A 12,788-nucleotide genomic window follows, 5' to 3' on the forward strand; every position below is an offset into this window, starting at 1 on the left:
CCGTGCGCTGTCCAGAGCGAAGAGCCGCGCGCCGGGCCACTCGGACCGTTGCTAGGGAAACGGCTCCCGCGTCCCAGCTCCCCGCGGCGCGCCGGGCCCGCCGACGCGGTGACGTCACGCGCACGGGGACCACCGCGCGCATGCGTGCGAGCGGACGTGGCGCCATGGCGGCCGCGCGCGTCCGTCTGAGAGAAGCCACCCAGCGAAAACTGAGGAGGTTCTCGGAGCTGAGAGGTATCCGCGGAGGCACGAGGGCCGCGGGGCGCGCGGGGGGCGGGCCTTCCGTGACGGCCACTTCCGGGCAGCCCGCCCCCCGCGCGCGGCGCGGCGTGCACGCTGAGGACCCGCGGCGCGGCGACCGGGGGCGGGAGGGGCCGCGAGCTGCCGGAAGCCTCTCTTGGCGCCGCGAGCCCGCGCGGACTCGGCCGGCAGCGCGGGGCGGCGGGGCCTGCTAAGTGCCGCCCCGCCGGGCGTACCCGACCTCGACAACCAAATCAACGAACAAACAAACGAATAAAAGCAAAGCAGAGGATAGGAAAGTAGCCGGGGGTGGCCGCGCACGCCTTTGATGCCGGCCCTGGGGAGGCCGCGGTCGGAGGGTTCGAGACCAGCCTGACACTGCAGAGTGACTTTCACGTCAGCCTGAGCTAGAGTGGGACCCTACCTGGGAAAACACAAACAAAACCTGGATAGGTGAAGTGATTAAAAATATATATACAGGCTGACAAGGGCCATCTCCACGCAACTTGCCAGTAAAACTGATTTTATTGCACTGACAGGTTCAGATAGACCAAGGACTCAGGGAACAGTGAAGTTTTCATCATTGTGAAACGACACGGGGCTACTCCCGTTTTCCAACTAAACTCCCAAGGAAATTATACTTAGTGGGAGGTTTCCAAATGCTTATTAAAAGTGCACTCTCGCCGAGCATGGTAGCGCACGCCTTTAATCCCAGCACTCAGGAGGCAGAGATAGGAGGATCGCCCTGAGAGCGAGGCCACCCTGAGAATTCAGAGTAAATTCCAGGTCAGCCTAGGCTAGAGTGAAACCCTGCCTCAAACAAACAGCAACAACAGCAAAAAAGTGCATTCTCACTAAGTTGATTCATCAGGTAGGTAGTTCCTCAATTATGTAGTCTATTGGCCTATGTGAGCTTGAAAGGCTCCTTCTAAAATATAAATAATAAAATAAAATTCAGTCTTCCTAGCACAGGCCTGTAATCCTAGGTTGAGTCCAGAGTAGACAACAGGATGAGTTTAAGACCAGTCTGAGCAACTTAGCCAAACCCTGTAACACAGGAGGGGGGGGGGGGAACCACTTACTAGCAAGCAGGAGTCCCAGGGTTTGATCATGACTATCAAACAAAAAATATCAAAAATTTAATTTAAAAATATCACTAACATAAATAGAAATGAGAGGATTACATCATTATTGGGTTAGATCATAATTAAATCATTTTGAAGGCTGGAGATCAAATCATTGTTTCTTTGTAAACTTTTCTTAAAAACTGAGCTAATTAGTCTTTGGCAAGTTAAAAATAACCTTAATGAAGAAATATATCATTTAAGTTATGTACATAAATGAGCTAAACACCATAAAAGAAAAAAAAAATTAAAACGCCCACGAGCAGCCCTCTGAAGAAATATTTTAAATAGTGCCAAAAGTCTACTAATTATTAGCCAATGTCACAGTAGAACGTACAGTTTTGAAAATGACAATGTTATCTTTATGTCATGTTTTTCTAAGCCTGTAATACATAGAGAATTCTGATGTATCTTTTTTTCTTTTTTTTTTCCACATAGGAAAACCTGTGGCAGCTGGGGAATTCTGGGATGTAGTTGCTATTACAGCAGCTGATGACAAGCAGGAACTTGCTTATAAGCAACAATTGACTGAAAAGCTGAGAAGGAAGGAGTTACCACTTGGCGTTCAATATCATGTTTTTGTTGATCCTGCTGGAACGAAAATTGGTACACATTTTATGGGCAGGTTTATAGCACTATAGCATAGATATTGGGTAGAAAAAAAATTGAAGGAAACCTTTTCTTTGCTACATACATACATACATACATAGATGGAAAAAATAATTGAAGGAAACCTTTTCTTTGCTAGATGACGGATGGATGATGGATGGATAGATAAATAGGTAGGAAGATAGAGTGACTGATAAATGCTTAGTAGTTTATAAGCTATACCTCTCCACCCATGGCCTTTACAAAAGTTAAAATGAATGTAAGTTGACTCTGTTATAGAAATGTAAGAGACAGACCAATTGCTCTTAGCTATTGTGACTTGCAGAGAAAAACTATGCAAACATTATTAAAAAGAAAATTTTACTTTAATCAAATTTCCTATGAAGATTTTTTTTTAAAAATCTTATTGGTAGTTCTCTTAAGGTTCCTACCTACCCAACAGTTTCTTCAGAAATTTGCATGAAGAAAGAAAATCAGGAAAAATGTGCTTATGCTTGGTCTCTCAAGATCATAGCACAGAAAACAAAAGAATGGAGCTCACAGTCTAGAAGTATCATAGAGTATGGATTTGAAGACTGGTTTAGTCAATGCTGTTCTTCGACCTTCATTGTAAATCACAGTAAATGTTTTTCTACTGTTGACTTCTTAGGGATATTTTAGACCCTTGACAATAATTTCCTCTAATTTTTTAAGGCCCTTTGAAAGCATTTTTCTTAGAAAATAAATATTCATCTTTTTTTGCTTTTTGTTACTTTTAGGTTGTAAGTAGTATAGTTGTGTTTTTTTGTTTTTTGGTTTTTTTAGTTCTCAGAATTTGATCCTTAAGCCTAAAGCCCCTTCATGCCAGTGGTAGGATATATGTATATGGCCTTAGCCAGTGTTTGAATTCTCACAATGTTAAGCCAATACTTGTATTTCTTCCTTTGTATGCATGAGAATATGAAGTACAATGTATGGTAGTTATATTTAAGATGTTTTTTAAAGTATTCTAAAATGGGCTGGAGAGAAGGCTTAACAGTTAAGGAGCTTACTTGCAAAACCAAAGGACCCAGGTTTGACTCCCCAGGACCCATGTAAGCCAGATGCACAAGGGGGCACACACATCTGGAGTTTGTTTGCAGTGGCTGGAGGCTCTGGTGCACCTGCCTAATTCTGTATCTTTCTCTCTCTTTCAAATGAATAATAAAAATAAAATATTTTTTAAAAGTTCTAAAATGGTTTTTAGGAAAAAAAGACATATGTTTGATTGCATCATGTGGAAGAATGAAGTGGGTTTCTGATTTATAAGTATTTAAAGATTATAACTACAATATGTATCAATGTTTGTATTTTTTCTTTAATGATTATTTGCATGAATGTTAGCTCGTCATTTATAACCAAGGGCTACCTTCTGTGTTTCTTTATTAACTGTTCTCTTATTTATATTTATACTTATTTTATATGTCAGTTTTATTCGTTTGCCAATAACATTGAAGCCTGCCTACCTACTTTTTGTAAACAAAAGTCAGATCTCCAAACTTATAACACCCATAATTTAAGGTCATTACTAAATTTTAAATGATTTCTAAGAAAGTCACTGTGTTTTGCAATCTGTTTTTAAGGAAATGGAGGGTCAACACTTTGTGCTCTTCAGTGTTTGGAAAGTCTATATGGAGATAAATGGAATTCTTTCACTGTTCTGTTAATTCACTCTGGTAAGTTATCCTGTATCAACTTTTATTTTCTCCTTGGTATTCTACATCTGGTATCTTAGTACTTTTTCTCTCTTGCAAATATTTTTCTCTACTAAGATGTTTTGTTTTGGAAATGAATGTTTTTTTTTTTCCTGTTTTCAGGTTATAAGTATGATTTTCACCAAATTTATCTTAAAAATAACCTATCACATAATCATATACTACACTATGTTTCTTATAAGTAGAAAAATATTTCACTTACAACTCATGAACATGTACTTCTTAGGAGTATTTGAGAAAGAATTCTTGCTATGGGGAGAAGTTAAATTAACACTATTATTATAGACTTGACAAAACTTCTACCTTTCATTTTTTTCTTATTGGTAGCCAACAGCAACAGCCTTTAACACAATTTAAAACAACAAAAAAGGCAGTAAACACAGAGTTCACAAGTAAATAGGTGCAAAGCACACACACAGAATATTTTAAAATGGAAAAACGAGGGCACACTCTCAGTGAAGAGGGAAAGTTTTCAGTCATACATTTAATTGCATGAAAGTTTACCATGTGAAAACTTGTTGTTTTCCTCTATATGCTCTTATATATATATATATATATATATAAGAGGCTGAGGTGAGTTTGGCATGCCTGGCTCTGGTCTGCATATGAAAATGAATATTATATTGATGAATATTATATCTACATAGTATATAATATATATTTATAATTCACATATATATTAAATATATACATTTAAGCTTTTTTATATTTTATTTATTCATTAGAGAGAGGGTAGGCAGATAGAGAATGAGAGAGAACGGTTGCCTCAGGGCCTCTAGCCATTGCAAATGAACTCCAGACATGTGGGCCTCCTTGTGCCTCTGGCTTATGTGAGTACTGGAGATCAAACCTGGGCCCTTAGGCTTTGCAGCCAAATGCCTTAACCACTAAGACATCCCTCCAGCCCATGGAAACATATATTCTATAGCCACTCATGTACATTCATTTGAAGGTCTTTTCCAATTCATTGGATTCATATAAGCTAATATGACTCACAGTATATCCAACTTAGAGCTTTAAGACTAATTAAAAATGTAGGACCATTCTATAAAATTTTATTGCAGGATAAACTCTTGTTACAAATTTAGTAGAAAATTGGACATCAGAAATTGATAGAAAGCAATAATATAGTAAGCTCTTGAATCCTTAGGTTCCACTGCGCCAGGTGCAAACAACCATGGCCAGAAAGCATGCTAGAAAAAAAAATTAAAAATAAAAAACATAACAACAATGGGTTTCTGCTGAACATGTTCCTTTTTCATTATTCCCTAAAACTCAAAGCATAGTAAGTATTTATATAGCATTGCATCCTATTGAATATTGTGAGAAAACAAGAGGTGACTGTCATGTGAATGTGGAGGTGGCATGCAAACTCTGTGCTGTTTCATGTAAGGGATTTGGCCCTCTTCAGAGTGTGGTCTTTGCCTGGGATTGTGATGTTACATAGATACTCTGAATTGTTAGATAATTTTTGTGCTGCTTTTAGACATCTTGTGGGTTCCCTGGGAGGGTCAGTGTTTGTTGTTGTTTATTTTTATGGTTACAGGAGTTGAGTCAGGTTCTTAATCTAGCCCAGGCTGATGTGAAATTCATACTGGAGTCCACCCTTGCCTCTAGCTTATGGTGATCTTCCTATGTCAGCCTTAGAGTACTGAGATATATGCATGAGTCTCCACACCCAGACATTTAGATAATTTTTGTAATGCTGCACTTTAGCTTTGGTTAGTCCTTACAAAAGTACAAAGTTACTATTAGCTCTCATTTGTACTACAAAGTACTATGTGCAAAGTTCTCTATATGTATTATTGATTTCATTAGCCATGATCAAGCAGGTGTTTTATGCACTTGCTGATTTGAAGTAAATCCAAAGGCAATGGCCAAAAAGTGCTGATCCAGGTATGAACTCAATTTCGTCTGATCTTTCTACTATGTAAATCTGCATCTCACTATTTTTTTTTTTACTTACCTAAACCTGATGTACGATAATTAGGATGCTTAAGAGAATACTCTTTTCAAACAGTGTAGACTTTATGATGTTTGTTCTAGAATGAAAAAGTCTGTTTAAAAGAAAAATGAGCATAAATTTTTAAATGCTTTTAAGTAAATTTATCTTTACTTCCTTTTAAGAATATGTAGTATTTTTCAGAGAGACAAGTTTTCTGCAAGTGAGTTTTTAATAGAGAAGTATCTTTGGAAATGTTATACAGCATAAGTTTTTGTAGCTTTTTCAATGGAATAAATTTCAAACATACGTATTTTACCATAATTGAAGTCTATCTTTTTAAAACACATTGTTGAAGATCAACTTTTAGCCCATGGTCTTTTATTTCTGATAAAAAAATTGATTCAAAATAGTCCATAGACTCTTTAGTATACTATTATGATGTCTAAAACTAGTCCTTGAATGTGTAAGTCAGTTTGTTCTAGGAGAATCAGACTTTAATCTTGGTGAAAAAATATTTTTATTGGAGGAGGGAAGAGAAGAAGGGAAGGGAGAAAGAGAGAATGGGTATGCCAGGGCCTATTGCATTACTTTTTGATGCAGTTATTGCTTTATGCATCTAGCTTTACATGGTACTGGGGAATTTATCCCTGGCCAGCAAGTACCTTTAACCTCTGCTGTCCACCTACAGCCACACACTTTCAACTTTTGATGTAGATGTTATTTTGCTTCTCTGAGTTTCAATAGCGCATGTTAGATTTTAAATATATTTATACATTTTTTTTTTTCCTAACTGATACTTCCAGAGACTGAAACTCCTTTAAGCAGCATACTTGTAAACAGTTACTTTTGAACATTTGCTAGGTGGCTACAGTCAGCGCCTTCCCAATGCAAGTGTCCTGGGAAAAATCTTCATGGCTGTGCCCCTCGGCAACCCCATCTATCAGATGCTGGAGTTAAAGCTGGCCATGTACATTGACTTCCCCGCACGCATGAGTCCTGGGGTTTTGGTTACCTGTGCTGATGATATTGAACTTTACAGCATTGGGAAGTTTGATTGTATTAGTTTCAACAAGCCTGGCTTTACTGCTCTAGCCCATCCTTCCAGTGTGGCTGTAGGTACCACACATGGAGTATTTGTCCTGGATTCTTCTAATCCTGTGGAACACAGAGACCTTGAATATAGGCTCTGCCATCGCTTCCTTCATAAGCCAAGTGTAGAAGACATGCAGCACTTTCATGCTGTGTGCAGACCTGGAAATGTGCCTCAGCAGGACCTGGCTGGGGAGGGCACTGCCTGTCTTCAGTTGGATTCTGAATATGTCTACACAGATAGCCTATTTTACATGGATCATAAATCTGCAAAAAAGTTACTTGATTTCTATGAAGACATAGGTACCTTGAACTGTGAAATTGATGCCTATGGCGACTTTCTACAGGCATTGGGACCTGGGGCAACTGTGGAATACACCAGAAACACATCAAATGTCACAAAAGAAGAATCACCATTAGTAGATATGAGGCAGAGAATATTTCATCTTCTTAAAGGAACGCCACTGAATGTCATTGTTCTTAACAACTCCAAGTTTTATCATCTGGGAACAATAGAAGAGTATCTGTTTCATTTTACTTCAGGTAGTAGTTTGGGGACAGAGCTTGGCTTACAGCCCATAGCATTCAGTGTCCTTCCTGATAACACAGTGTGCTCTGGTAGAATGTCCTGCATCATTCACAGCATACTTGACTCAAGATGTTCCGTGGCACCTGGCTCAGTGGTCGAGTATTCCAGATTGGGAGCCGATGTGTCCATTGGGGAAAACAGCATTGTCAGCAGCTCACACTTCACACCGCACACTGCCCTTCCTGCAAATTCTTTTGTGTGTTCTTTAAGCTTAAAGATAAACGGACATTCACAGTATTCAACTGTGGTATTTGGCATGCAAGACAACTTGAAAAACACTGTAAAAACTTTATCAGATATGAAGGAACTTCAGTTCTTTGGAGTCTGTTTTCCAACCTGCTTAGCTAGGTGGAATCTTAAAGTTACAGAGGAACTTTTCTCCGGGAGTAAGGTGCATCTGAGTCTGTGGAATGCTCGCATTTTCCCAGTGTGTTCTTCGAGGACAGAGTCAGTTGCAGCATCCCTAAAGATGTTAAATGCTGTAAAGAATAGTACTGTATTCAGCCTGAATGACTTTAAGCTGTTGTCTATCGAGGAAATGCTTGTCCATAAAGACGTACAAGACATGATAGCATATAGAGATCAGATCTTTCTGGAAATCAGTGTAAATAAAAAGCAGTCGGGCACACAGATATCCTAAATATCATATTCTTGAACTTTCTTGGTACAGGATGGTAAATATAAGCCTTCTCTGAAGGTTTCTGACTTCTGTTTTGATTTTTTTCTGTAAAGCAAAATCCTGAAATTGTATAAGCATAGCTGGTGTAACATAGTAACGGCACCCAAGCACTTAGACTTTATTTTTGATGGAAGACTATCCACACTGAGGAAAGGGATATTTTAATACATGTCTTTCATTGTTTGAGTTTTTAATAAGATCAGATTTCTGGGGTACTGTATTGCTTACATAGTAAATACTAATGATAGTTTTAAAAGATGTTTTCTAAACATACCTTTAGAATTGTCCTTTTGGACTTGGAGCTAATAAAATTCTAAGGGTTATCAGCTATTGTGTTGGTTTCCTATCTTGCCCTTGTGACAAAATACCTGGCAGGATCACCTTAAAGAAGAAAAGTTTTGCTGTGGCTCTCAATTTAGAGAGATTTCAGTCCATCATGGTAGGGAAGCCATAGTGGCTGGGGTGCTTGCTCCCTTGGTGGTGGCAAGACTGAAATGGGTCATCAGTAGAGCAAGCAACAACTAGGAGTGCACTAAATCTTCAAGGCCCCTCGCTATTAATCTACTTCCAACAGCTAGGCCCCTAATTGTCTGAGTTGTAGGGATAAAAAAAAAAAAAAAATTGGTCATAATTCCAGGTTCTCTATACCTGTTTTGGTACAAGCACATTTGGGAAATGTTTTCATATCAAAGTCTATTAATTAGTGATAAGATTTTTTTTTCAGACATGGGTGTCTTACATTGCTGTGAATAATTGGTAGTATTATTTATGTACATTGCCAGACAAGCTAGAAGTAAATTATCTGAAACCCTTGATTTTTATCTCTTTTTCAAAATTCTTTTTAAGGAGAAAGTAAACTATATGGTAGTTGTTGCTTAATAATTATTGGTTTTGCTTACAGAGCTCTCAAAAGATGTTTTGTGATATTCACTAAATGAGATTGAAAAGTTACTCGATCTAAAATGATGTCAATTATCAGAATGTTTCATGTTTTAAGGGAACAACATTATCAATAAAGTATGACACTGCTACCTTGGTTATTGGAATTTTCATTCTTACTGTAGATCATTTCAGGTACATTAAGACGTAGCTTGGGTTGAGATGGCCCAGTGGTTAAGAGCACTTGTGCAACCATAAGGGTCTGAGACCACTGGAGTTCAATATCCTAGCAGCAATGTAACTAGCTGTATGTGGCCACGCACTTCTATAACCTCAGGCTTTTCAGAGTACAGGCAGGAGAACCGCTGTGGCTCGCTGAGTGACTGAACAGCCAGCCATATAGGCAGCTGTGGATGGAGTGAAAGAAATAGGGGGCTGAGCAAAAAGAAGAGGACACCCAGTGTTCTCTAGCCTCCACACATACGCACATGAGGCTACACTACATACACGTCACACCCAGTGTTCTCTAGCCTCCACACATACACACTACATCCACGTCACATGCCACATACACTCAGCATAGGCTCACACATACCAAGCAAATGGGTTTCATTGTTTGTATACACATAAAGTTTTTAAAAATTAAATAATAGAGGTACCATGAAGAGAAGGATCATGCCAGGGTCTCTTGCCACTACAAGTGAATTCAGATGCATGTGCCACATTTGTGCATCAGGCTTTATGTGGGTATTGGGGAATGGAACCTAGTTTTGCAAGCAACCACCTTGAACCAACAAGCTATCTCTTCAGCCCCAGAAGCTACATTTCTATGAATTTCCTACGCCCTTTGGGGTTCCCACCAAGCTGCCAAATCCAGGCACATGCTCTGCAAGTTCTGATGCTAACTCTTGCTTACAAAGGTTATTTCATTTTTGTCTGTCTCATGTCTCTAGGACATTTCTGAGAAATTGATGTCATATTCAAACATCTGTGAAAATACTTGATCAACTAAGTCTTTTGTCTCAGTTATAGTACTTTTGGTGTATTGCTGTCCCTCTTTTATGTTGTTTTTACCAAGAAGAAAATGAATAGTATATATGATACCTACTGTTTAACATGTATTGATTGACTTGCTGATTTTCAAAGAATGTTATGTGTTTATCATTCATTAAATGTTCAATATTTTGTGGAGTTGGTTTTCATTATCATTCTTCTCAGTTTATGGATTCTTGTTAAGTGGTGTTTGTTTGGAACACTTGCCAGCATCTCTTACCTTGAGATGTATTGCTTAGTGTGCAGTACCACTCCCTACACCCTCATCAACACTGCGCCTAACTCAACTGAAGTGATAATCATATGCATAGCTATGGCCAAGATCCTTTGTGCACAAGTTAATGTTTCCTGGGCTAGCTGGGCCAGTAGTCTATCTTGTTGAAGCCTCTGACTGCAAGGATCTCGTAGTCATGCATTAGACATAAACTTCACCATTTAAATGGAGCAATTCTTTCCTGATTGCTCTACAGTGTATTCTGTCTGTGAGTGCCATTCCTAGCTCTTGTCTCTAATGACAATTCTTCGATTGCACACTTAATTATTGATCTTCTCATACTGTTTTGTCATGTGCTACTCCCCTGCTTGTTGAGTCTCCAGTCTCCTTAAAAGCTTTAGCTGCAGCCAGTACCGTGAGACTGTAAATGGCATGTGTAGATGACTTCTTCCCCCCTCCCCACCTTTTTTTGTTCGCCTCTTTTATCCACTGTATACAACCTTCAGGTAGTTTAAACTACTTTTAATTTAGCACTTTCTTGTAAGAGAGAGCCACATTATGCAGGAAAGAATTAAAGCATTCACAACTTGAGGCAAAAATCCTCTAAAACAGCTGTGTTGAATCAAGTAAGTTTGTTTCATTTGCAGGTTGAGAAATGTTGTGTTGCTTACTGAAGTTTCACATGATTGGTTTCCTTCCTAATATTTTTAGCCTTGGGGTTTGAGAAAGTAAATTATATCCTCCAATATGCTGTTTTCCAGAGGACTTTCAAATGTGTTTAGTAAAACTTGAGACCCAGGAAACTTTGACTATAGGAAAAAAAAGAAGTATGATTGTGAGTGGTCTAATTGTAAATTTTATATACAGACTTACTGATAACAACATGAAATAATTTAAAACTTCATTATATATACCTGGAATCAATTTTTTTTTTCCCATTATGAGGTAGCCCAGGCTGAACTGAAATTTACTATGTAGTCTCAAGCTGGCCTAAAACTCACAGCAATCCTCCTACCTCTGCCACCACCATGCCCAGCTTACCTGGAATCAATTTTAATTAAATCTAAAGAAAAAACATAAGTGGATAAAGTCAATAGAACTTGCTATGAACTATTATCCAGTCAAGTAAAGATCTGTTTACAGAAGCTAGTTTGTGGAGAAAGAATGTAGAGTTTTAGTGATTTTTTTGTTGTTGTTGTTCTATTGTCACATCTAGTGCTTAAACACAAAAGAAGTATTTTCCATGAAATTATTATAAAGAAAGAAACAACTTTTGAGGTCACCCATATTTCTCCAAGGTATCTCTAGACTACAACTGTACTATAATTTGCCAAGACATAAAAGTGAATAAGCAGTACAGATTTCCTTTGGTCATATAATCTCATCAGGATTCAATTTATATATTTCAGCAATGGTATTTGAAATTTTCATCACATTGTGTCCAATATTGAACTCTACATTCATATGCACACCTGCCTGCTTTGTCTCCTTCCTCCACAGGGAAAAGTACATGAACATTTTATTTAGAGAGTGCTCATCATCTTTCCAGTTCTGATAATCTTTCCTATCTATGGAAAAAGGTCCAGCTCTTCACAAGGTGGTTAAGATAGATCCAGGCATCACCCATTACTACCCACATGCAGCTCTCCACAAGACTCAAGACAGAAACCCAGGCATCATCCATGACTGCTCACATGCATTCCCTCTACTACCTCTTCTGTGTCTCCTGCAGGTACAGTCTCTATGTTAAATTCTACACATCCTACATGACTGCTCATATACATTCCTTCATTTACTCTTTCAGGTCTACAGTATGTATGGTCTATATGTTGAAATTGCAATCAAATTCCAACTTTCTCAACGTTTTTTGAGCTAGGTGTGATAAGGAATAAGGAACATAGGGAAATCAATCCTTTTTTGCATGCAATAATGAACTGCTATTTACCATTTATAACTGTGGGTCAGTGTAAATTTTCACAGATATCATGAAGGAGAATGGCCATCTCAGTATTGCTTTCTTGATACTAACTGCCATTACATCCCATTTTTCTCTGTGAAATCCACCATTTAGGATAGGGATTCATGCCAATCTAATATTCTGCTTTTTTTTTTTTTTTTCCTGTGAAGTTTGGCTTGGTGATTGTAAGTCTTTACCACACCTTTGCTTTGTTTTTGTTATTTTCACATTTATTATGTGTAATGATATACACAAGATATGTGTAATGATATATTATCTGGACCTTTATTTCTCCTTTACATATAGGAAACCTCATGACAGTTTCTGTACTAAATTCTACAGATGTGAAAATTTCTGAAGTCTCTTTCTAATTCCTGCAGGTCATGTCTCTTCACACACACCTTTGGCATAATCTTCCATTTCCTGTGAGATAGTTCTTTGTGGATTTGCATGTGATTACATCACAAGTCTATGAATTAATTTCTTGTTTATGTCTATGTGAGTATATCTCCATACTCTGGTAAAAAAATAAGCCCCACTTACATAAAATCCTAAGAAGTAAAATTACAGACAGATTTTTGAATGTTAGAAAGCAACGTAGTTCTTCATGGGTACTTTGGGGACTAATGATGTGCAATATAATGAGCCAGATTACCCAGTAAAGAGAAAGCAAGCTG

General features: G+C 38.3%; 1 protein-coding gene across 2 annotated transcripts; it reads left to right on the forward strand.

Moving 5' to 3' along the window:
* Positions 1-140: 140 nt before the first annotated feature.
* On the forward strand, positions 141-10,078 carry Fpgt (fucose-1-phosphate guanylyltransferase). 2 transcript variants are annotated; one of them, XM_012947754.2, is made up of 4 exons: positions 141-234; positions 1,803-1,970; positions 3,575-3,667; positions 6,513-10,078. In XM_012947754.2, the coding sequence occupies exons 1-4, from the start codon at positions 141-143 to the stop codon at positions 7,967-7,969; spliced, it is 1,812 nt and encodes a 603-aa protein (XP_012803208.2). In that variant the 3' UTR covers positions 7,970-10,078. The 2 variants fall into 2 exon arrangements, with proteins under 2 accessions (XP_012803208.2, XP_044994245.1); XM_045138310.1 differs by having other exon boundaries at positions 153-234; positions 7,330-7,676.
* The last annotated feature ends 2,710 nt before the right edge of the window (positions 10,079-12,788 follow it).

Source organism: Jaculus jaculus, chromosome 19, assembly GCF_020740685.1.
Source record: "Jaculus jaculus isolate mJacJac1 chromosome 19, mJacJac1.mat.Y.cur, whole genome shotgun sequence".
Classification (NCBI taxonomy): domain Eukaryota; kingdom Metazoa; phylum Chordata; class Mammalia; order Rodentia; family Dipodidae; genus Jaculus; species Jaculus jaculus.

Coding starts and splice junctions, on each gene's coding strand:
- Fpgt (XM_012947754.2), top strand. CDS start 141: ATGCGTGCGAGCGGACGTGGCGCCATGGCGGCCGCGCGCGTCCGTCTG. Junction 235..1,802: donor GAGGTTCTCGGAGCTGAGAG/GTATCCGCGGAG, acceptor TTTTCCACATAG/GAAAACCTGTGGCAGCTGGG. Junction 1,971..3,574: donor TCCTGCTGGAACGAAAATTG/GTACACATTTTA, acceptor TCTGTTTTTAAG/GAAATGGAGGGTCAACACTT.